This window comes from Sorex araneus, chromosome 2 (assembly GCF_027595985.1).
Source record: "Sorex araneus isolate mSorAra2 chromosome 2, mSorAra2.pri, whole genome shotgun sequence".
Classification (NCBI taxonomy): domain Eukaryota; kingdom Metazoa; phylum Chordata; class Mammalia; order Eulipotyphla; family Soricidae; genus Sorex; species Sorex araneus.
Genome location: NC_073303.1, coordinates 260,246,144 through 260,269,907, shown reverse-complemented (window position 1 = coordinate 260,269,907; position 23,764 = coordinate 260,246,144). Strand labels below are relative to the sequence as shown.

The 23,764-nt window shown below is 60.7% G+C and overlaps 1 protein-coding gene across 1 annotated transcript in view; it reads left to right on the top strand.

The window, feature by feature from the left end:
- Positions 1 to 427: 427 nt before the first annotated feature.
- LCP2 (lymphocyte cytosolic protein 2) overlaps positions 428 to 23,764 on the top strand; it is a 29,584-nt gene continuing 6,247 nt past the window's right edge. The window contains exons 1-17 of the mRNA XM_004611559.2: positions 428 to 582; positions 3,595 to 3,657; positions 4,757 to 4,803; positions 11,859 to 11,924; positions 12,248 to 12,279; positions 12,782 to 12,819; positions 14,650 to 14,839; positions 15,981 to 16,078; positions 17,419 to 17,485; positions 17,567 to 17,650; positions 17,870 to 17,895; positions 17,987 to 18,006; positions 18,084 to 18,191; positions 19,222 to 19,252; positions 20,687 to 20,699; positions 21,693 to 21,822; positions 23,665 to 23,708. Of these exons, the coding sequence (XP_004611616.1) occupies positions 505 to 582; positions 3,595 to 3,657; positions 4,757 to 4,803; positions 11,859 to 11,924; positions 12,248 to 12,279; positions 12,782 to 12,819; positions 14,650 to 14,839; positions 15,981 to 16,078; positions 17,419 to 17,485; positions 17,567 to 17,650; positions 17,870 to 17,895; positions 17,987 to 18,006; positions 18,084 to 18,191; positions 19,222 to 19,252; positions 20,687 to 20,699; positions 21,693 to 21,822; positions 23,665 to 23,708 (1,135 nt within the window). The 5' untranslated portion in view covers positions 428 to 504. The remainder of the gene's footprint in view (positions 583 to 3,594; positions 3,658 to 4,756; positions 4,804 to 11,858; positions 11,925 to 12,247; positions 12,280 to 12,781; positions 12,820 to 14,649; positions 14,840 to 15,980; positions 16,079 to 17,418; positions 17,486 to 17,566; positions 17,651 to 17,869; positions 17,896 to 17,986; positions 18,007 to 18,083; positions 18,192 to 19,221; positions 19,253 to 20,686; positions 20,700 to 21,692; positions 21,823 to 23,664; positions 23,709 to 23,764) is intronic.

Here is a 23,764-nt window from a genome sequence, read left to right as displayed (position 1 = left end):
CACGGAAGACGTGGCTGTGACCAGAACGTGGGGTGCCATGCTGGTGCCTCCGCGTGCCAGGCGGGCGTGGGGTGACCCCCGCCCCAACGGGTCCGTGGGGGCCGCGGAGAGGGCCCTGCGTGTCTCGGCCCCGGGCAACCCCCGCGCCAGACGGTCACCTGCAGACACAGGGAGCGGGGCCGGGGGCCGTGCTGGACGCCACGGGCCCCTTCTCACCGTGCCACGGGCCAACAGCACGCCTGCCGGGGCCCCTGTGGCGCGGACGCGAGCCGGGGCTTCCGTGTTTACGCGCCCGGCGAGAGGAAGTGGCAGAGGAAACTCGCTGAGTCGCCTTCTCAGAAGAGACCATATTTGTTCGTGGAGGAAGCTGCCGTCCTGGGGCCCGCGGGGGCGGCGCCGGCGTCCACTCCCGCAAGGCCGCTCGGGGCGGGCAGAGCGGGGCTCGGGTGTCCATGGGCACAGCCCCCAGGCCCCGCCCGTGCTGAGCGCCGTCCCGGGGGCAGCATGGCCATGAAGAAGGTGCCCTTCCGCTCCGAGGTCCTGGCCTGGGATCCTGACAGCCTGGCGGACTATTTCAAGAAGGTGGGCCTGGCTAGGGGGCGGGCGGGGGCTGACCGAGCAGGACAGGGGGGCCCACGGGGGAGCAGACGCAGAAGTCCTGGGGCAGGGGGCACAGGTCCTGAGGGCACGTGGGGCTGTGGGGGCACCGCACGGCTCCTGGGGGTGGCCAGGCTAGCCAGGGCCTCGGGGGACGGCGGCTCCCGGCATTCGGGGTCCCCGAGCCCCCCCAGCGGCAGCGGGGTGGCCTGAGACGGTTTCCAGGACAGACAGACGGGGCCCCTGACGGGGAAGAGGCTGGGCCAGGACCCGTGCGGACGGGGGCCCAGGGCAGGGCCTCGGGCACTGCGACCCTCCTCAGGTGACGCTCAGGACGGGTCAGTGACCGCGTCCTTCTGTCCTTCCCGGGCCGTGGGGCCACGGGGCGTCTGCACCCTGCTGGGGGGCTCGCTCTGCACCTCAAAGCTTTCCGGGCGGCGGGTTCAGGATGATCCCCCACCCCCACCCCTGAAAGGTCACAGCGAACCCAGGGCCCCGAGCTGCAGGTGCGGGGGTGGTGCCACCGCCACCGCCTTCCCGGAGGGGAGACGGGCCTGGAGCCCCAGTGCCGGGGGCTGCGGGCTCAGCGCCCGAGAGAAAAGCGCCGAGGAGGGGCAGGAGAACGGGGGCGGCTGGCCGGTCTCCAGAGAGTGTGTGTGTGTGTGTGTGTGTGTGTGTGGAGGACATGGCGGTCGAGCAGCGACTCTCTGGGCCCTCCCCGTCGCAGGGGACATGGCCAGGGACAAGCCGTCAGGATTCCTCCCGCCATGAGCAGCCACGGAGAGTCCAGATCCACGACAGGCCCACGGCTCCAGACAGGACAGAACACAGGGCGGGGGCGGGGACAATGCGGGAGCCTGGCGACGCGGAGGGACCCCCAAGTCCTGCTCAGGCCTGCTCAGGCCCCTGAGAGAAGGAGCTGAGACGGAGCTCGCCCCGTGGCCGGCTGTCAGAGGGCTGTGCAAAAGTCCCCCCGTCACTTCACCTCTCTGGGCCTCGGTTCTCCCATTTCCAGAGACCCGGATTCTGACAGGAGCTGAGCTCGGGAGCCCCCCGGTGGGCTCCTCTCTGCGCCCTGTGCCCGGGGCTGTGTCCTGCCGCCTCTCTCCACGGCCCAAGGACCGAGGTCAGGGCTCATGTCTCTGCCCCCCTCTTCATGCCCGGAGGGGTGCTGCCTGAGTCACAGCCCCCGCCCCCTCCCCGCTCAGCCACGGGCTTGGACCCCAGCTGGACCCCAGCCCCGTGTGTGACCCGGGCCAGCCCCGCCTCCCTTGCTCCATCCACGCACCCAAGCGCTGCCCGAGGCCAGGGCTCCCACGCTGGACGCTCCTGATCCATGTGGGGGCGACGGAGCTCAGGAAACACTCGGCCCGCAAACGTGAGGCCCTGGGTGAGATTCTACCAGGATCGAAAGTGAAAAAAAGTCAGATGTTTAGTCCTTGAATGCAAATATCACTGGGCTAGAGCCAGGACCTGCAGGCGCTGCGCTCTGGACAACCAGGGCCAAGATGGTGGCAGCCCTGTCGCGTAGGAGAAGAGGGCCAGAGACTCGCCCAGCCCCCGGGACAGGGAAACACTAATACTGAATACTAAGTGCAACTGGCGTATTGCCTCTGAACTGCTCTTTCCTGAGCTTCCTAATATACATTCTAATATCCGTGGCCCTTTCAAGCCAAGAGGGGCCAACAACGGTGCTCACCTTTGAGCTCTGCCGGCCGTAAGGAACGACCACGCTCTTCATCCTGGCCCAGGGAAGGTGGCCCCAGCAAGACAGGACACGTGAGCCCAGAGCTCACGGGGACTCAGTCGCCCGCAATGTCAGGCTCAGGCGTAGCGCGAGCATGACACTGACGCTGTGGACGAGGCCGGCAGGCCCGACCGGATCCCAGTGCTGGACTCCAGAAGCAACCGGCACCCAGGGCCGGGGCGGGCTCCGGCGGGGTCCTGGGATGACTTCGTGGCGGGGGTAGGGAGATGCAAGCAAAAGCGTCCACGGTGCTCTCCTGATCTCGACAGTGTAGACACTTAGATTTCACTTGAACTTGTTCATTTTTCACTGTCAGTTACAGTCATTAAGAAGGAGGCCGCCCTCACACAGATAAGTGAATTCCGAGACCACCTGTGACCTCTGACACTTAGTGCCCAGGTGCCAGGAGGGCCCCCTGCTCCCCCCCCTTAATGCCCAAGGGCTCCTGAGTCCCCTTGGAGTCTCAGAACGGCGCCAGCCACAGAGCGGTGCCCGTCACTGCCAGCAATCTCTATTGTGAGGACTGCGGCAGCGATTTGGAAAACAAACAGGATTCTCAGGAGGGAGGGAGTAATTAAGAGAAAATAATGTTGAGAACAAGCCTGTGATTATTGGAGGCGTCTGTGAGCATTTGAAGGTCACGTGCAGAGGCAAGGCAAGGGAAGAGCATTCAGTAACGAGCACAGTCTCACATCCTGAACCCCCTGAGGCAGCGGCATGGGCCAACACTCCCCCCTGGCCTGGTGTCTGGGTGCAGAGGTGACAGAGGCGGCCCTGTGTCCCTGTGTCTGGGCACTGAGGTGGCAGAGGCGGCCCCTTGGCCTGATGTCTGGGTGCTGAGATGACAAAGGTGGCCCCATGTCTGGGTGTTGAGGTGGCAGAGGCGGCCCCTTGGCTTGATGTCTGGGTGCTGAGATGACAAAGGTGGCCCCATGTCTGGGTGCTGAGGCTGCAGACACCTCCCTCTGGCCCCTGGTGGCCTCCCTGGTGGCACCTGGCCGGCTCTTTGGAGCTGACTCACACTCCTGAGTGCCTGGCGCCAACCCCTTACACCGAGGCACGTCCTCCCTTTCAGAGCGTCCCTGGGGGCCAGTGAAAGCAGGGCTGAGGGAGCCTGGGGCCCTCTGCTCGACAGGGCTGAGGGGACATCTGTCTAGCCACAAGTACCACAAATTGCTAAGCTTCCGGGGCAGGCCGAGGAGTGGAACCAATGTCACGAGCCACGGACTATATCTTCCTCCCCTTCGCAGCTCAACTACAAGGACTGCGAGAAGACCGTGAAGAAGTTCCACATCGACGGGGCTCGGTTTCTGGTAAGTGCTGGCTGGGCAGACACGTGCACTTTCCCCTCTGGCAGCAGAGTGGGTAGGGGGACTGTTTGGGGGGGCCCCGGCAGTGGCTGTCTTCAGGATCCCCAGGAGACACCAGGACGTCTCACGGGTTTGGGAAGCTGTCACCCCTCCCATGTCACTCTCGGGACCCTCCCAGCTCACTCACCAGGACCAAGGTCCCGCCCAAGGTCTGAGCAGAATCATCATGGCGAGATGAGCCACTGGAATGCGTGTCTGCACACCGCCCCCACTGAACGTCTCTTCAAATCCACACCCCGAGAAGCCCGGGGGCAGGGCAAGACCACAGGAGACAGGGCAGAGCTTCTGGCCATCTCTGCTTGGGTCCATCCCCCACCCCCAGCACCCCAGCAATGTCCCTCTTTGCTCTACCTGATTACATGGCTGGTTTTGTGCCAATGATGATCATGCATATGAGATCACTTTCTTTGCACTGTTCACTGCAAACAGATCTAAGGTTCAGGGGCTGGAGCAATAGCACAGCAGGGAGGGCGTTTGCCTTGCCTGTGGCCGACCCGAGTTCGATTCCCAGCATCCCATATGGTCCCCTGAGCATCACCAGGAGTAATTCCTGAGTGCATGAGCCAGGAGTAACCCCTGTGCATCACCAGTGTGACCCAAAAAGCAAAAAATAATATTAAATAAAAAAATAAAATTAAAAAAACCCATCTAAGGTTCAGACTCTTAGGTAGCTGTATCGAGTACCAGGAACTGGGCCACACGAGGGGGTGGGGGCAGGCAAGGGAAGGGGACCTACGGTGGAGGCAGGGGGGTTGTGGGGAAGGAGTTATCCAAACACCCCGTATCTTTTCTGTCCCTTTTCATAAACCCATATCAAGGAATTCCCTTTGACAAGTAAGGTCCAGCAACACCAGCTCCTCGCGCTTTTGTGCAAATGCTCTTGTGCTGTCCATGTGTGTACGCGTGCGTGTGTACACGTGTGTGTATGTGCATGTGTGCGCACGCATGTGGCACACTTCTACTCGCCACAGTTCCCGCCACTCCCTGTGGGCTCATCCCTGACTCTGCTCGCTGGGATGGTAATCCACAGCATCTCTTTCAGAACCTGACAGAGAACGACATCCAGAAGTTCCCCAAGCTGCGGGTGCCGTGAGTACCCCGTGGGAAGCGAGGGCGGGGGAGGAAAACTCCGAGGCGTGTTGGGAGAAGGCAGTCACGGCGGCCCTGCCGGCACCCTGGCTGCTCTGGCCGAAGACAGTCCCGGAGTTCAGACAACCCTGGACCCGCTCGTCTCCTCCCTTCGGGACGTGTGGTTTGGCCCCCGAGGGAGGCACTGGGGTCAGAGGGCAGAGGCCCCACAGGATCCGCCCAGCTGAGGGAAGGCTGAGTTCTCTGGCCGTCAGTCAAACGGGAGAGCAGGACAGCACGGGGGGCAGCAGTGGCCGGCGCACTGGCCCTCAATACTGGCCGCACAGGACAGCTGCCGGGGTACCGGGCCGAGCACAATCCTGGGGCCGGGCCGTGAACTGTCACTGCGGGGGTGACCCCGGGTGCTGAAAGGGGAGGAGGAAGCACCCCGGCCGGGTCCCCTCCCCTGCACAGGTCAGACTGTGCACAGGCCCCGGCTTCCAAAGGTGCTGGGTGAGTGCAGTGCATAGGACGACGCGGCTCTCGCCTCTGCATCATCTTCAGTCTTACCTTCACTTTCAAGGAAGCTCGAGGGGACAAACATTTCTCCAGGGCCCAGCGGGGTGGTGAAACGCTCGCTGCGACGACAGCACCGCCTCCCGGGCAGCGAGCACGGGAAGCGGAGGTGGCCAGGGTGCAGAGCCGCGGGCTCCCGTGGATGGCGGTCAGCACGGCCCGTTCACAATCATCCAAAATGGCTCAGGACATGGGTCTTGTGCAATATATGTAATCTATATGATCAATTTTTTTTTTTTTTGCTTTTTGGGTCACACCCAGCAATGCTCAGGGGTCACTCCTGGCTCTGCACTCAGGAATTACTCCTGGCGGTGCTCGGGGGACCATATGGGATGCCGGGGATCGAGCCCGGGTCGGCCGCGTGCAAGGCAAACGCCCTCCCCGCTGTGCTATCGCTCCGGCCCTATATGATCAATTCTTAAGCGTTGGCTCACACAGTCTAAATACCATGAACGCCAAAGCCATGTCTGACCAGCCAGACCACAGGGCACACGGGCTGGGGGGCCCAGTCTGGGCCCAGAGCGGGGGACACGGAGGAGCTGCCCAGGGGTCAGTGTGTGCACACAGCACACGTGCAGCTGCGGGCAGCGCCCAGACTCGGTCACGCAGAGCAGGCGGAAGCGCCCGGCCTTGGCAGTGGGGTCGTTGGCTCGAGTCCCGTCGGGTCCCGCTGCGTGAGTCCTCTGAGAACGATTATTCCCTGGCGTGCCACTGACGCCAACCAGGGCCACACCCAGGGGTGCTGGGGGGCCATCTGAGGGCTACACCTGGCAGTGCTCAGGGGCCACAGGGTGCTGGGGATTGAACCTGGGTCCCTCACAGGCAGATCATGCACCTCTAGACCCGTATGTCACTTCCCCACTCCTGCCCGGCTGATGTCAAGAGCAGGAAAACTAATGGAGCACTTCTGTGTAACAACAGCAAACCCCCACACACCTCAGGGAGACTTTCAGGACTGCAAAAACATCCACCACCCAACAAAGTGAACTTTTCAAAGCCCAGGATCTAATCAGGGATCCTGAGACCGACCAATGTCAGGAAAACAGCAACTAGACCGGGAAACACCAATGCACGCAGGCTGATGCGTCACAGACGCAGACGTCAGATCACTAGACAGGCACACCTAACAGTAACCTGCACAGTCAAGAACGGTAGACTGAGGCACAGGAACCACACAAGTGCCCAATTATAGCTTTTCAAGTACCTCACATGGTAACTGTGTTGTTCCAAATGAACTAGACTGGACACTGTAGAAGGAAAGTTTGCTAAACATGAAGCCATGCACGGAAACTATCCAAAAAGAAATAGGGAAAAAACCCCAATGCTAAGTAGAATAGTCTCAAGCAGTCTGAATCTGGTTCTGATGACCAGAGCACGAGTATGGGGGAGAGGAGACTCAAACAGTCGTTGAAGAAATCACTGTCACTGTCATCCCGTTGCTCATCGATCTGTCAGCTGACCTGCACTCAACCGCCACTGACGGAAATTCGTTCCGGCAGATCTGGGGACAGGACAGCAGGAGTGACCCTGGGTCACCTGGAAATGCTGGAGGTCTGCTCCGCCTGGGAGGGCACAGGCAGTGAGTGCTGGCTCCAGGGTCAGTCACACACACTAGCCGTGAGGCTGGGGACAAGCTCCCCCATTTTCCTGAGCCTCAGTTTCCTCACCTGAAAAATGGGAGCATAAAGGCACCGAGGTCCTGGGGCAATGGGTGAGTGGAGACCAGGATGCCGCACCTAACCCTCTGACAGCTGCTCTCTCTAGCGGGCACTCCGGAAGGGAAGCTGGCCGGGGGAGGAGGGTGAGGTGTTAATCAGCTCTGTGGCCTGCGGGAGCCTTGCTTGTGGGTGGGGGGAGGGGGCGCACAGGGAGGCGGTGAGGGCTGGGGAAAGGAGTCAGGTTCATGTACCCCAGGCAGAACAAGATCGCGCTCCTCTGCGTATTTCTCCTCCTGCCCTGAGCACCCGCATTAAGCAGGCTCTGTCAGGAGGCAGATTCTGGCGAGGACAGCGTTTTCTGTCTGCAAACAGTTACTCTGTTCGCATGCAGTTTCTCCAGAAACCCCAAATCCTGCAGTGCCAGTGGGGTTTTACTTATCTACAAAATTGGACCGCTACGAGATACACAGTTACAAAACTGTTCACGATTGGGTTTCAGTCCTACAGTGTTCCGACACCCGTCCCTCCCGGAACCAGTGTATACCTCCCACCACCACTGTCCCCAGTTTCCCTCTGCCCCACCACCCACCCGCCTCTATGGCAGACACTTTCCTCCTCTCTCTCTCCCTCTCCCCTCCCCTCTCTCTCTTCCCCCTTCTGGGCATTATGGTTTGCAGTACAGACCCTGAAAGGTTGTCATGCATATAGCCCTTTACCTGCTTTCAACACTCGGGTCTTGTCCAGAGCGATCATTTCCAACTAACACTGCCACAGTGGTCCCTTCTCTATCCCAACTGCCCTCCGCCCCCCACATACTCGTGGCAAGCTTCCAACTGTGGATCAGTCTTCCTGGCCCCCCGTTTTTCTGTCCTTGGATATTAGTCTCATACTGTGTATTTTTGTATCCCCCAAATAAGCACAGACATTCTAAGTCTGTCCCTCTCCTTCTGACTTATTTCACTCATGGACTGACAACATCTGTGTCCATCCATTTATAAGCAATTTTCAAGACTTTTCCTTGTGGCTGGGTAATATTCCATTGTGCAGATGTATCACAGTTCCTTTATCCAGTTGTCTGTTCTCAGGCACTTGGGTTATTTCCAAATTCTGGCTATTGTGAATAGTGCTGCAATGAACATAGTACAGATGGTATTTCTGTGTGTTTTTGGGCCCCCAGGGTACATCCCCAGAAGTGGTATCACTGGGTATTATGGGAGCTCAATTTCTAGTATTTTGAGGAAGATCCATATTGTTTTCCAAAAAGGCTGGACCAGTTGGCATTCCCATGAACAATGGATGAGAGCCCCTTTCTCCCTACATCCGTGCCAACACTGGTTGTTCTTGTTCTTTTGGATGTGTGCCAATCTTTGTGGCATGAGATATTTCATTGTTGTTTTGATTTGCATCTTCATAATGATTAGTGATGCAGGGTATTTTTTCATGTGCCTTTTGGCTATCTGCATTTCTTCTTTGAACCAGTTTCTGTTCATTTCCTCTGCCCATATTTTGATGGGGTTGGATGTCTTTTTCTTGTAAATGTCTATCAGTGCCTTATGTATTGTTGATATTAATCCCTTATCAGATGGGTTAGTATCAGTTTCTCCAGAAACTGGGTCCTGGGCGAATAGTGTTTCCCATTTCCTGGGGTGTCTTTGTATCTTGGTCACTGTTTCTTTTGAGGTGCAGAAGCTTCTTGGCTTAATGTAGTCCCATTTGTTTACCTTCGCTTTCACTTGCTTGGTCAGTGGTGTTAAATCTTTAGCATCAGCGGTATGGAGTGTTGTTCTATGTTTTCCTCCATGTACTTATGGATTCAGGTCTGATATTGAGGTATTTAATTCATTGTAATATGACTTTTGTGCTTGGCATTAGAGTTCTGAGTTCATTTTTTGACATGGAGCTGTCCAGTTTTCCCAACACCGCTTGTTGAAGAGGCTTTCCTTGTTCCACTTCATATTTCTTGCTCCTTTATCGAAGATTAAGTGATCATATATTTGAGGGTCTGTGTCAGGATATCCAACTCTGTTCCATTGGTCTGCAGGTCTGTTTTTATTCCAATACCATGCTGTATTCATTACTACCATTTAACATAGTTTGAAGTTGGGGAAGGTGATGCCTCCCATCTTCTTTTCCCTAGAATTACTTCAGCTATTTGTGGGGGATTATTGTTCCAAATGAATTTCAGGAGTGTTTAATCAATCTCTTTGCTACACATCAGGGGACTGCGCGGAGTGTGTCGAGTGCTCTGGGGCCAGTGGGCTGTGAACAGATGCAGACAGTCTCCCCTGAGGGAGCTAAGCTTGAACCCAGGAGGGTCGAGACCAAGCTGAACTGCAGGACACATGCTCACGCCTGCCGAGACCCAGCTGGGGTGTTGATTTGTTTGTTCTTTTCACATGTCATGGCTTCTTTTTATATCCACGGATAACTTGAAAAGAAACGGAAGGGAAGGAGTGATGAGACGTGAGCCGGGCAGCAGAGAGGGAGGGGTGACGGGACAGTCCTGGCTATAGGGGTTAGGCTGGGGAACCAGCTCCCTCCCTCCTTCCCTGCCCCCCCAAGCAAAGCACTTCCTGTGCCCCCAACTTATCACCCCCCCACCACACACACCCCTCAGCCCCCACTTGGAGCCTCCCAGCTGAGACCTCCAGGCTCGGCTATGCCACAGCCATGTGCTCTGGGGCACTGGCAAATCCAGAACCATCTACTGGACACGGCGAACAGTGCACAGGAGATCCTTGTCCCTGTCAGCGACACGGCTGAAGGGATCACAAGGGGCCACACGCCACCCACCCCCGCACGTGAGGCTCCCTGGCGTGTGGCGAGAGGCCCTTCTCAGGGGCAGGCCCACACCCCATCTTCTCTCCCTGGAGGACAGACGTTGCAGGGCTGGTTCTGAGGCCCGGAGGCAGACGGGAAGTGGAGGGAGAACACGCAGGACTGGGGGGCACTAGAAGGCACAGAGGCCGGGAGGTGGGCAGAGTTGGGGGTGTTGGGCTGGTGAGATGGTGGGTGGCAGCTCTGCCCACCACATCCTGGCCCGGGAGCTCGGGGTCCTCTGCAGGCTTCCGGGGACAGGGCCCAGGAAGGGGGCGGTTCCCCAAGGCCCCCCTGGGCTGTGCTTCCCGCGGAAGCCTCAAGCCACAGTGAGAACCAGCCGGCGGCTGTGCCCGGCGCCTCCGCCCCCGCCGGGCCTGGCAGCGGCAGAGGTGCTTTCCAGAGCAGCCGGAGCCGGCCAGGCTGCAGGCCCCCTTCCTGTCGGAGGCACCTGCCCTCCTTCCCGGGTGCAGCCGCCCCGCCCCGCCAGCCGCTCCCTGGAGGAGTGAGTCACTTCCGGCCACTCACTGTCACTTGGTTGTCCAGGGGTGGGACTGTGGGTTTCGGGGTTTAGCGCGAACCTTGCAGAGTCTGCACACGAGGCAGCAGCCGCCTCCCTGTCCCCCGTCCCTGGCCTGTGGGATGGAGGGGCCCGGGCTTGTGCCGCCCTTCGCTCGCTCTCGGCTGCTCCTGCGTCGGGCTTGCGGTCTGGCGCTTCCTTCCCGGCAGCCCGGCTGCTGCAGGGCTGATAAGGAGACTCCCCGCGGGCTGGGACAGCTCCTGGGATCCAGGGACACTCAGGGGCACTGCTCAGCACCCCCGGGTGCAAAGGCCTCTCTGCCCAAGGTCGGCCAATTCTCTCTGCCCAAGGTCGGCTGCCTGCAGTACCCCCACCCCGGGCGCTCCCGAATGCCCCAGCTCCTACCTAGAATCTCACTTCCCGAAACGGCCTGTCTGTGGTCGGCCCACCTGGGCGGCTCCTCGACAGCAGGTCCTCTGCCCGCTCCTGGCCAGGCACAGCTGTCGAGGGAGGAGGGGACAGCTGCGGCAGGAAACGAGCAGGTCTGACCTAACGAGAGCACTCGAGGGATGCGTGCGGCAAACGGGCTTTGCTTGGGCAGGGGCAGGGAGGGAGGACGCAGACGGCCGTTCCCAGTGCCGGGCACAGGCTGCCCAGGCCTAGACGGGGGCGGCGGGGCGGGAGCACGTGCCTCCAGTCCGCACACTCGCTGGGAGGAAGGGACGGCTGGTTCGACGGGAGAGTAAGAGAACAGGGCCAGCGACGAGCTCTACTGGGGTGACTGGCAGCATTTCACTGCCATCTCCTGAGCTCAAGGGACAGGACGATTAGACTGTGAGAAGAGGTTTGCAATAATCAGCCAGTCGGGAATTAGCTGCAACAGAAGTGGCAGATACTGTTCAACCCTTGGCACTCACAGAGAAATAGATGTGATGCCTTTTTTTCCCGCTTAAATGTCAGCCTCAGCCGGCCTGGCTCAGCAGGGCCCAATCCCGGGGCCCGAGCACCCAGAGGAAGCAGAACAGGTGCCTTGCTGAGGACCCCAACTCCAGGGGCCTTCCTCACCGGCCACTCTCCTGCCAGCCCACGTCCTGCTGCCTGGGCCCTTCCCAGGTCGGGAGTGCTGAGTGCCCTGGGCTGGGCACCGTCTCCCTGGAGGGCCACGGCCAGGGCAGGCCCTGACTGCAGACTGGGCCTTTCCCAGGGAAGCTGCACTGGCCAGGTTCCTGGGATGAGAGCACATCCAGGAGGTTAATGGAAGAAGGCTCGGGTCCGAAGCAGCAGGATTCTGGAGAGAGGGTACCTGGGTGCAGACTGGGCTTCACGCAGGCGCCGAGCCAGGCGAAGTGTCCTGGCCAGGACTGAGGTCTGCGGAGAGGGTGACAAGTGCCAGGAGGAAGTCATGAGCAGAGGCCCCGAGAGACGCCGGGGGTTACAGATTGAGGAACCACGAGGCTCGGTGGGTGACAGGAGTAATCAGCTCATCTGTCGTCTTTATCTCGAAGGATTCTCATCAGGCTAAGCCAAGACATCAACAAGAACGAGGAGAGGAGGAGCATCTTCCCTCGCAAGTGAGTGAGTGGGCTGGGGCCCTGGCTGGAGGCTTGGAGCTGGCCGGGCCCTTCTCAGTCCCGGGGGAGAGGGGTTCTCTCCCTGCTTGGGTTCCAGGTGTGGGGGGCAGGGGAAATTCCCATGCACAGTCAGACGGTCACGAGCTCCCAGCTGCATTACCAATGTGGCTCGGGTGGTTTCCAGAATTTTCAGGCAGCCTGGAACAGGTTGCTTAGCAACAAGGACCCAGTCCAGGGTGGTGGTGGGCTCTTCTCAGGCCGGGGCCCAGGAAGGAGGCCCCGTAAGTCAGCAAGGCCCCTAATGCGACTCTCTGCCCCTGCAGACCTCAAGTGCAGCGGTTTCCGGAAGAAACAGGTGAGGGCTGGCGGCTCAGGGCATTTTGGAGGGCGGCTGGGCTTATCCACTCCGCTGTCTGTGAGCCCGGGTCAGAGGCAGCGGGCAGTGGGCCTTACACACCTGCCATTCCTGCCCCCACGGGGTTCTGCCTCCAGATGAGGGGGCGGGCGGGGGTGGGGTGACAGAGACCGAGGAATCAGCACCACACAGGCAGCATGCAAGGCCCCGACTTTCTCGAAGCCCCTGATGCCGGCCGAGCCCACAACGAGCGGGAGTGCCCCGGGAGCCCCCCCACCGCTCTCTGGTGCTGTGGGGGGCGTCCAGCATAGGGCTGGCCCCGCTCTGTGGCATCAGAGGCCCCGCACACTAGCCAGCACTGGGCGCTTCGGTCACACGCGTAGGGGTCCTCTGAGGAGACGGGCCCCAGGAATGGGGAAGGCAGCTGGGGGCCGGGGAGGGCGCCAGGCGGGGCCTGCTGTGGCCCCTGGCCCTTCTGACCACTCTGCTGCTTCCTTCACAGAGAGCCACGAGGAGGACGACGGGGGCTGGTCATCCTTTGTGAGTATGGAGCGCGCTGTCCGGGGTCAGCCGCAGGCGGCAAGGGCTCAGGCCTGCCCGGGCCGGAGAGTCAGTCCAGGCTGCAGCCCCAGCTGCCCCCTCCGGGCCTTTGCAACCCCCCATGCCGAGGCAGCACGGACACAGCAGACCTGCCCACACATGGGGCTGTGTGCTCACATTCTGCACACACACACACACACACACACACACACACACACAAACACACACACACACACACGGCTGTGTGCCCACAGTCTGCACCCAAATAAGAGGGGTCCAGAGTGGGCCTGGGGGCTGGAGTCCCGAGGCCCCTCCCCGCTACGGCTCTGCACCGGCTAGAGGGCAGCTGTCCGGCAGTGCCCGTTCCTCAGCCCCACTCACTGTCGGCCGCAGGCACCGTCGGGCGCACACGTGCGTCTCCTCTCTTGGCACCATTCCAGGCTTGGGTGTGTGACTACGAGGAGACTTTCCCAAGTGTCATGAGGTCTGGGACCTGCTGAGACTTCTTCCATCCCCCCGGGGGCTGGGATTCCCCAAGGGCAAGGGGGGGACAGAGGGAGGTTCCACGGAGGGCACAGAGACAAGAGACGAAGCCCCTTCAGAATCACCTCGGACCCGACACAGACCTCGGGGAGACCTGTCCCAGGAGGGCCACACGGGCAGGCTGGGAGCCGTGCGTGCATGGGGGAGGCCGTGCGGGACCCCTCGGCTGGCGGAAGCAGGGTGGCCCTGGTCCTGCTAGGGGAGTGCTGGATGAGAGGCCACTAGCCAAGGCTGTCCACTACACGGAAACAGGAGACAACAGATCAACTTTCCCCAGACCGGGGGAGACCAGAGCCCCCCGACGCTTACATTCCGCAGAGAAGCCGCCTCCCCCAGGCCTGCCTGTGACCCTGCGGGGCAGGAGCCTGTGTACCCGGACGCCCAGGGCAGCAGGCAGCGCCGGGGGGTAGAGTCCGGCCATTACTGACAGCTGGCCAAGGCCGGGCCGGCAGGACACAGCAGGAGCAGAACCGTGTCTGCCTTGGGCGGGGCCCACGGGGGAAGCAAGGGTTCCAGACGAGAGGAGGAAAGTCACCCTGAGAAGGCTCCTGGGCACAGTGGGGCGGGGTCAGGCGGGGTGAAGACAGGGGCCTCACTCCAGGGCGGGTCAGCAGGGGCTGGTGCTGGAGAGGGGACAGTTTCCACGTCCCGCCCACCAGAGACCGCGTGCCCTGCTCAGGGGATCCGCAACTCCCACTGTCCTCACCACGCGCCATAAGCTGCCAGGAGAGCTGCCTGCACCCCTGGGGTACAGGTGGCGGCCGCCCCATCAAGGCACCACCTGCCACACACTGCCTGGGCTTTGTTGGGGTCACACCCGGCGATGCACAGGGGTTACTCCTGGCGGTGCTCGGGGATCATATGGGATGCTGGGGGTCGAATCTGGGGTGGCTGCAGGCAAGGCAAATGCCTCCCCGCCGTCCTGTCTCTCCGGCCCCAGAACTGTGACCAGAGAAAGTCTTCCCAAGAGGGGGCCTCCAGCGCGGTGCTGCTGTGGCAAGGCTCAGGTGCTGTCTACACTGCGTTCACTGTCTGAGACCCTCAGACAGGGCCGCCGGCCTGCCCAGCCTGCCCGCGGCCCCGGACAGAGGAGGAGTCTGTGCAGGGCGGGGTGGACGGTTACCTAGCAGCCGCAAGAGCGTTCTTGCTCGGTGATGCCTGGACCGGAACTGGCTCTGCTGCCCGGCCCTGGGGCTGGCAGCTCCGATGGCGCCACCCTCATGTGGGCGTCACCGGGAGGCCTGGCCGGGCCTCTACCCACCACATGACCCCGACCTGTGTTGGCAGGAAGATGACTATGAAAGCCCCACTGAGGACCAGGGCGGGGAGGACGACGGTGACTACGAGAGCCCGACCGAGGAGGAGGCGCCCCCGGTGGAGGATGATGCTGACTACGAGCCCCCGCCGTCCAACGACGAGGAAGCGCTCCAGAACTCCATCCTGCCCGCCAAGCCCTTCCCCGACTCCATGTACATAGGTAAGGCCCGGCCACGTGCTGGGGGGGGGCTGCTGCCCACGGAGCAGGGATCAGCGTAAGCCTTGCCCGGCTCTCCCCGGCATCTGTGAAGCGGGACGACAGGCTTACTGGAGGGTCCCTCACATGTGCAGAGAGAGCAGCGGTGCAGGCTGAGGGAGGGCCCCTCACGTGTGCAGAGAGAGCAGCGGTGCAGGCTGAGGGAGGGCCCCTCACGTGTGCAGAGAGAGCAGCGGTGCAGGCTGAGGGAGGGCCCCTCACGTGTGCAGAGAGAGCAGCGGTGCAGGCTGAGGGAGGGCCCCTCACGTGTGCAGAGAGAGCAGCGGTGCAGGCTGAGGGAGGGCCCCTCACGTGTGCAGAGAGAGCAGCGGTGCAGGCTGAGGGAGGGCCCCTCATGTGTGCAGACCCAGCGGCGCAGGGTGGGACTGGTCTTACAGCTGAGTCAGGCACTCCAAGGTGCCTGTGCCCTGGAGGGGGAAACAGGCACAGGGAAGAGAGATAGCAAGGGGCCAGCCCCTGGCATATGCCAGCTATGGAGATATGAATGCACAAGACAGTGTCACCCTGAAACTCGGGCTAGTGGGTGAGACAGCGTCTAACAATGAATCTCAGGGGACCTGACTTCGACAAGGAAACCAGAGCCAAACTGAGGCTGGGCCAGGGAGAGCCACAGCCCTCTGAAACTCAGGAGCCGGCACCTGGCCCAGTGTGGGGGCAGGCCAGTGTTCTGTAGGGCAGTGGTGGCTGTGCAAAGGCCCTTCTGAGACTCAGAGAGGGAGGAGGCCCCCACAGCAGGAGGCAGGCCAGGCCCGGGCAAAGGAGGAGAGAGGAGAACAGTGGACAGGCCCAGCCCAGGCGACCCATGTCTGCACATGTTCACACGTGTATGCACATGTGTGCATCTACACCCTCTGCCTGCACACGCAGGGGACAAGTGGCTTAGTTCTCTGCAGCTCTAAGGGCTGGTCCGAAGGAGACATCGCCCCTACCCCGCCCCCCCCCCCCCACATACACAGAGGGCGGAAGTGCGCAGTCCCGGCTGAGAGTGACGGGAGCTGCCCCAGGTGGAGGAGCAGGGGCAGGGAGGGCAGAGGGGATGGGCGGTGCCGGCCTCCTTTCACGCCGATGCCCTTGATTTCCACAGACCGCCCCCACACCGGGAAAGGCGCCCAGCAGCCCCCCGTGCCCCCACAGAGGACCATGGCGGCCCTGCCTCCCCCGCCTGGCGCCCGGAACCATGGGGTAGGCCTCGGCGCTCCTCCACTGCTCGGGCCCCACGCACGGAGACTGGACACCCGCCCCTTCTCTAACGAGCAGGGAAGGGTCCTGGGGTGGGGAGGGGGAGCTCCTCTTTTGGGCTTGTCTTAGTGATTTTTCTCTCATGTCACAATCGTCACCAATTTCTGCTCCTAACGGGAAGCAGCAGAAAGTGCAGAACACCTCAGCTTGGGCACAGCCCGGGCCCCTCGCACACTTGCCCCGCCTCGGACTCTGCAGCAACCAGCAACTGCCCGCCGCTGCCCGCCTCGAGGCAGGCCTCTACCTCCACATCCACATTTGGGGGCAGCATTTCCTCACTCACCCCACATATATCACTTAGCTACCGTGTGATCAGAAGCACAAGCGTCCACAGTGCTGGGGTAGAGCGTGAACGTGACACACTAGGGTCCCGGGTCAAAAGGGGGAAATTCTGATCATGAAAGGGAAGAGAGGGTTAGACCACAGCTGGGAGGGGGCAGGGAGGGACACTGCAGGCTGGGAGGGGGCAGGAGGGACACTGCAGGTTGGGAGGGGGCAGGGAGGGACACTGCAGGCTGAGAGGGGGGAGGGAGGGACACTGAAGGTTGGGAGGGGGGAGGGAGGGACACTGCAGGCTGGGAGGGAGGCAGGAGGGACACTGCAGGCTGGGAGGGAGGAGGGAGGGGGCAGGGAGGGACACTGCAGGCTGGGAGGGGGCAGGAGGGAGGACACTGAAGGCTGGGAGGGAGGAGGGAGGGGCAGGGAGGGACACTGCAGGCTGGGAGGGGGGAGGGAGGGGGCAGGGAGGGACACTGCAGGCTGGGAGGGAGGAGGGAGGGGGCAGGGAGGGACACTGCAGGCTGGGAGGGAGGAGGGAGGGGGCAGGGAGGGGGTAGGAGGGTGGACACTGCAGGCTGGGAGGGGGCAGGGAGGGACACTGCAGGCTGGGAGGGGGGAGGGAGGGGGCAGGGAGGGACACTGCAGGCTGGGAGGGGGGAGGGAGGGGGCAGGGAGGGACACTGCAGGCTGGGAGGGGGGAGGGAGGACACTGCAGGCTGGGAGGGAGGAGGGAGGGGGCAGGGAGGGCCACTGCAGGCTGGGAGGGGGCAGGGAGGGACACTGCAGGCTGGAAGGGAGGAGGGAGGGGCAGGGAGGGCCACTGCAGGCTGGGCGGGGGGAGCGGGAGCTGAGGGCACAGGCTCCTTGCAGGTAAGGGTGCGACATGAGGTGCCAGTGTGTGGGTGGGGGAGAGAAGTGAGCGGGTGCAGGGGCACTGGGGAGACGGAGCCCAGGACTGTCTGGCCGTGAGAAACGCTTCCTGGTTTTGGTTCTCTCCGAAGCAGCCCCTCCCGCCGGCCCAGCCCAGCCCGCAGGATCCGGGCAGGAGCAGAAACCACAGAACTCCCAAGCGTGAGTCCGGGTGGCCCGCAGCACCCCAAGTCGTGCCTGGCCCATGTCCCCTCCTTCCCTGACTCCGTTCTGTCCCCGCAGTGCCGGCTCCTTCCATCGACAGAAGCACGAAGCCCGCGCTGGACTGGTCCCTGGCTCCGGCCGACCGAGAGCCCTTCCTGCCTGGTGAGTCCCCCTGGGCCTTGCTGCTGACCCCCGACCCCTCAGGGCGCAGGCATCACTCCCCCGAGCCTGCGAAACGGGTGCCGGCAGGTGTGCCCGCCGTGTCTGAACCCTGAGTGCCCCGTGAGTCTCCCGGTGGGGGGCTCGGCCAGCCTCCCTCTAGGGCCCTCGGGCCCAGCGGGCAGTCAGGGCTCAGGCTCACCTGCTGCTTCTCACCTGCAGGGATGAAGCCAGCGTTTCCCAACAAGGTAAGCCCCTCCCCCCCGCCCCCCACCATCCCTGCGTCCGCGTGCCATGATGGCGCGGGGCACTCACACATCTCGCCCGCTTGTCTTGCAGCCCCCTACCCAGGAAGGCAGGTAAGTGGGGTGCAGGCAGGGGGCGCCCTACCTGGAAGCCAGCGAGGGTTCACACGCACCTGTCTGCCGACCTGCAGGTCACACGGGGAGTTTTTACCCAAGATACAGAAGCCTCCTCTGCCAGCAGCCCCGGAAAGGCACGACAGCAGTCGCCCTCCCCTGGCCACCAGGCCACCTGTGCCCAGGTAACCGCCCTCCTCGTCTGCGCGTGCGCCTCTGCAGGACGGCCCAGTGCTGGAGTCCCGGGAACGTTCAGGCGCAGAGGGAAGGACAGAGGGAGGAAGGACCCCGGGTCCTTTGCGCGGAGCACTGAGGGGGGAGCACTTCCCTCGGAGTGGGGCAGAGCGGGGTGTGCCTGCAGAGTGGGGCTGGGCTGTCCTGCCAGCACAGCAGAGGCGCTGTCCCCACCGCGGGGGACTCTGTGCCCGCTCCATGTGCCCACACTGCCAGCGACAGACGCGTCTGCAGACGGGCTCTCACTGGACTCTCGAGTCTTCTGGGGCCGTTACCAAGAGCCACCGCCAGCCCCGGCCGCTCACTGCGCTCAGAGCAGCGCTTCTCTCTGCCCCTCTCTGGGCGAGGCGGGACCCCGGGCCAAAAGAACTCAGTAATCAAATTAATATTTAAAAACAGCATGAATCCATAGAAACCCAAATAAAAACAAAGATAAAAACTTGAAACAGGACGAGCTGATGGCTCTGAAAATCTGACAGATGGGAGGTGGCCAACCAGCTGTGTCCCCCCGTCCCCCCAAGGAGAACATGGTGGCGGTCCAGTGCTTGTGGCCTCAGCAGCTGGCCCCGAATCTGTCTGACCAGCTCGCTCACTTGGAAATCGGCAGCACGCCCCACCGTGCGAGATGGTGCCAGTTCAGAGATGGCTGTTTTTAGACTAAATTTGAGAAGAAAAATATCACCTAACATGTTTTTTCTTGCTGGGAGAAGCAGCTCCTGCAGAGTTGGCCTGTTTAGCCCCGTATGGGCTGTGGCGGTCACTGCTGCTGCAGCCGGGCACCGGGTCACGGCTCGCCAGCTCCGCGCCCGGGCAGCACAGGGCCAGGGCCCAGCCTCCCTCCGCGCCCTCCCCGCTTCTGCTGAGCTTTCTGCCTGCCCACCCCGCCACAGCTCTGTGGCTTTGACTCTCGTCAGAGTAAGGGAAACCATCGCCACACTCGGCAGCTCTTCATCCTCTGTTCTGTGCTTGGATCCATTTCAGGCACGCGTGGGGACCCGGCAGAAGAGAGAACGTAAGTACAAAATGCCCTTCGGCAGTGGCAGGGCCAGGGAAGGCCAGTCTGGGCTCTGCCCAAGCCCACTGTAGGGAGGAAGGGTCTGCAGGGCCCAGGAGCCCGCTGTGGGGAGGGGTCTGCACAGCTCAGGAGCCCGCTGTGGGGAGGGGTCTGCAGGGCCCAGGAGCCCGCTGTGGGGAGGGGTCTGCAGGGCCCAGGAACCCACTGTGGGGAGGGGTCTGCACAGCTCAGGAGCCCGCTGTGGGGAGGGGTCTGCACGGCTCAGGAGCCTGCTGTGGAGAGGGGTCTGCACCCCTGCTCCTGCCCTCGGGTGCCTGTGGGGCCTCCCTCTCTCCCTCCTGCCCACTCTGCTGACGGTTCAGCTGTCAGGGTCCGGGTCTCCCCGGGCCCATCACAAGGCAAAGAAGTAGAGGGAAGGATAAGTGAGAAAGCCAAGAGTTGGCACTGACATAAAACTCACCGAGGCAGCCCCTTCCCTTGGGTCTCCCTCAGCAGGAAGGCGGAGAGCTGCTGGTGGGACTCCACCCGGGGTGCTGCCAAGGAACTGGAGGGCAGGTGGCTTTCTGGGGCCACCCACTTTGCTGCTGCCGCGCGGGAGGGAGAGGATGGTCAGCCCTGGCCTGTGCGAGCATCAGCTGCGCCTCTCCCGGGAGGACAGTGAAGCAGAGCAGGGAAAGACACGGTGGCAAACGGCTAGTGAGAGCCAGGAGCACCCGAGTCCCTCTCCACCAGAACCCTCTGCAGGCAGCCAGAGGCCAGCCCCAAGCGCCTGTTGTTTGTTACTGGGTCTGTTCAGATGAAGTTATGTCACCCAAAGGCTGCCCCATCGCCACCATACTGACCGACTTTGGTCTGTCGCTTCTAGTCTGCAGAGCAGACCACCTGCTCTCTTGCCTACTGTGCAAGACCAGCTTGGTAAATATGCGAGTGACGCAGACAGACGCCGAAGCCACTGTGAGCACCACAAAGGAGCATCCGCAAGGGGGTGGCCGGGAGACACGAGCCCACAGCGGCTAAGTTCCGAGTCCAACTGCACGCGTCCCTCCCTCTCGAGGAGTGAGGAATCCGGCCTGAGCGGGAGGGTATTAAGACCCTGGAGGCACGGCTCAGGAGGTGGCAGGGAATCCCACCGCAGACTCAGGGGCTCACAGCAGGGTCTGTCATTTTGAGGGCGTCCCTGGGCCCGTCCAGGCCCCCAGGAGCCTGTCCTCTACTGTTACAAGGAAAGTCTCGGGCCGTCACGTCCTCAGATGGTCATTTAAGTTAGGAAATCACAAGCCTGTTCCCACGACTGTCCAAAGTATTTCCGGGGATGTATTTAATACGGAGAGGCAGGACTGCTAAGGAGACATCGCATAACTGAGAAATACTGTTTTTAAGGGAACCATGCTTGGATTATGGCTAATTTTCCCTTTTGCTTCACTTTAACAGGATGAAGACGATGGTATGTTCAGAAAATACTTCTTAGTTTTACTATCCCTTTTTGCTCAATCATCCAAATAGAATTTGGATATAGAAACCCCATGAAGTCAATAAAAATGCAAGGGGTGAAGGGAGGGAACCTGGGGACACTGTTTTTGAGAAATGTGCAGTGGAGGAGGGACGGGTGTTGGGACACTGTGGGACTAAAATCTAATCATGAACAGCTTTGTAAGGCTCTATCTCACAGTGATTCAATTTAAAAAATTATTATTTATTTATTTTTTTTGCTTTTTGGGTCACACCGGAGATGCACAGGGGTTGCTCCAGGCCCTACACTCAGGAATTACTCCTGGCGGTGCTTGGGGAACCATATGGGATTCTGGGAATCGAACCCAGGTTGGCCATGTGCAAGGCAAACGCCCTACCCGTTGTGCTCCAGCCCTCAAATTAATTTTTTAAAAAATCAATTAAATGATTAAATTATATTACGTACATGCAAGTTAGTATATTATATAACTACAATCAAATGAAATGACTTCAGTTTATCAAATAAGTTCATGTATAACAATGCAAATTACTTAAGCAAGTTTGATTAGTAAAATTATGATTTCTATGTGAGTACAGGCTCATTAACTGCAGATAAGTGACAGATCATATTTGACTTTCCCAAGATTAAAATGTGAATTTTTATTTAAGAACTATAATTCCTGAAATTCATAAGGTTTCAGATGGACAGTTTTCTGCCAAGCCAGTACTTCAAGAATGAAAAATTAAATAATGTATTTATTTTTAAATACGGCAGTGAAGAAAACACACTCTCTCGTGGAGTGAACTGCCTAGAGAAACCTAGGGCGGGATTCCCTCTTACCCTTCCTAATCAACTCTCATCTCTCGTATTTTCTTACCTGCCCTGAAATCTGCTCTACTGGCACGGGGGCAGTTCTGGAAAGCCCCTTCTGTCACCTGGATGCTTATATAGTCACTCCCTGTATTTTCTCTGCCCTGTCTCACACAGCTCTCCAGAGACCTCTGCCCCAGCCGGCCGCGGCCCCCAAGACGGCCAGCCCTTTTCCTTCGAGGTATACTAAGGCCGCCTCCAACCTCTCCCTCCCCGCAGTGCACACGCCTGCAGCGCTCTCAGAAAGGTCTGTGCTGAGTCCTGACGTTACCGACACCAGTCTAGGCCCACGGACAGCAGGCTGGGGCCACGTGGGGAGGCAGGAAGAGCCCGTGAGAGCAGGCTCAGAGCACGCGGGGCCTTCAGGAAGCAGCCAGGGCTGAGCATAACCGCCCGACACGGCAAACTCGCTGCCACCCCAGCGGAAGGGCCCTTCAGGGCAGGGTGGAAAGGGCTATGCTCGGGACTGACCGGGGAACCCAGGGGAACCCAGGCCAGCGCGGCCACGCCTGGCTTTGCTTCATTTCCCTGCACTTTGCAGGTATCTCCTTTTCCTCCAAGACCTTTCCCCTACAAAGACTCCTTCTCTGAAGTCCAAGATGCCGGCTATCTAAGCTTTGGGCCACAGGCATCTTTAAATTAAGTCTCTGACAACATGTTCGAGACCTAAAGCACACCTACTGGCCACAGGCCAGCGGGAACCTCTCTCTGCTGGACTCCCCCAAATGAGGGGCCGGGACTCGCTGCAGGATTCTCCTCTGCACAGGCTCTGGCCCCCGAGGTCTGCTTTCTCGGGCTCCTGGGGCCCTCATGAGCCCCGACGGGACAAACACTTGTTCCTTCTCCCTCGGGGTGCCCACAGATGCCTCCCGTGCCCCACACTCTCCCAGCCCCGGGGCTCACCATCTTCAATGTTCACAGGGAGCCCCTCCCGCAGACCCGGAGCCCAGCCTGACACCTATAGGAGCCTCTCCCTCTCTCCCCCTCCTCTCCTCGTTCTCTCCCTCTCCCTCTCTGTGTTCCCTCTTCATTTCCCTGGGTGCCTCTTGGGCCGAGTTTATGCTTCTGCTCTGACTCTCACAGCTGAGGCTTGTTCTCTGCCCAGCCTCTTTCCCTCTGGCTGCCTCACCCCACGCTGTCCCCCAGCCCCGTCCCTCGCTGTCCCCAAATCCCAGTCCTGAGACTGCCAAGCGGAGCTGATGTTGACAGAAACTGCTGCTGGGCACTGAGCAGTGTCCCCCCACCCCCAGTCCCACAGATGCTAGGTCTCCCTCTCTCTCTCCCTCTCCCTTTTCTTCCCTCCCCCTCTCCCTCTCCCTCTCCCTCTCTCCAGCATCCTCTGACTGTGTCATCAACTATTCTCATGTTTCTGGCCCATGGATGGGACTGCTACTCAGAATTGTTCTGTGCGTCCTTATGCGAGGCTTTGCCACCTGACTGACAGTGGCTCTCCACGTGGGCACGGCGCCACTCCACAGGGGTAACAGGCTGAGCTCCCAGCCTCGGCCCCGGGGCCCTGGCACTCCCTCTCCCCAACAAGCCCCTGAGGTTATGTCCTCTCCCCGCAGGGTTTCTGCGGGCTCCAGGCTGAAGGCCTCCTCGGCGGGCAGCATGTTTCCCGCCCGAGCCTTGAGAAGCCAGCCAGCTACTCAAGCCACTCCGCCCTGCCCCTCCCGCGTTTTGTGTTATGTTAAACTAACCAGATTTAAGACATGTGAAGTGTGTCCCACCAGGCGTTCCCTGCAGTCGCGAGGCTGTGTGAGAGTGACAACTGTCTCCCTGCCTCACAGGCTCCACCGACTCCCCACTACCAGCCAGAGACAGGGCTAACCCAACAGGACGCACAGTGGCTGGGACTGTCCTGCTGAGTTCCTACTGTCTTCCCAGCTACACTCTACACTACCATACAGCGCGCAGGCAAAGCGTAGACAGAGGGATCATTGCCGGGGGGTTCCACGTGTCCAGTGGGGGTCCTGAAACGTGCCCCCGAGACAGAGGGGGCCATGACTGTGCTCAGTATGTTTCCCCGAAGCAGCCTCCCGCCTGGGCCCTGAACCACCAACCAACTCAACTCTGCTTCTCTCCTCAGTCACTTCCAGCACAGCAACTCCCTGCCACCGTATTTCTCTCAAGGTGCGTATTCCGGGCGAGGCACATGCCTTCATGGCTGGATTACTAACCTGGCAACC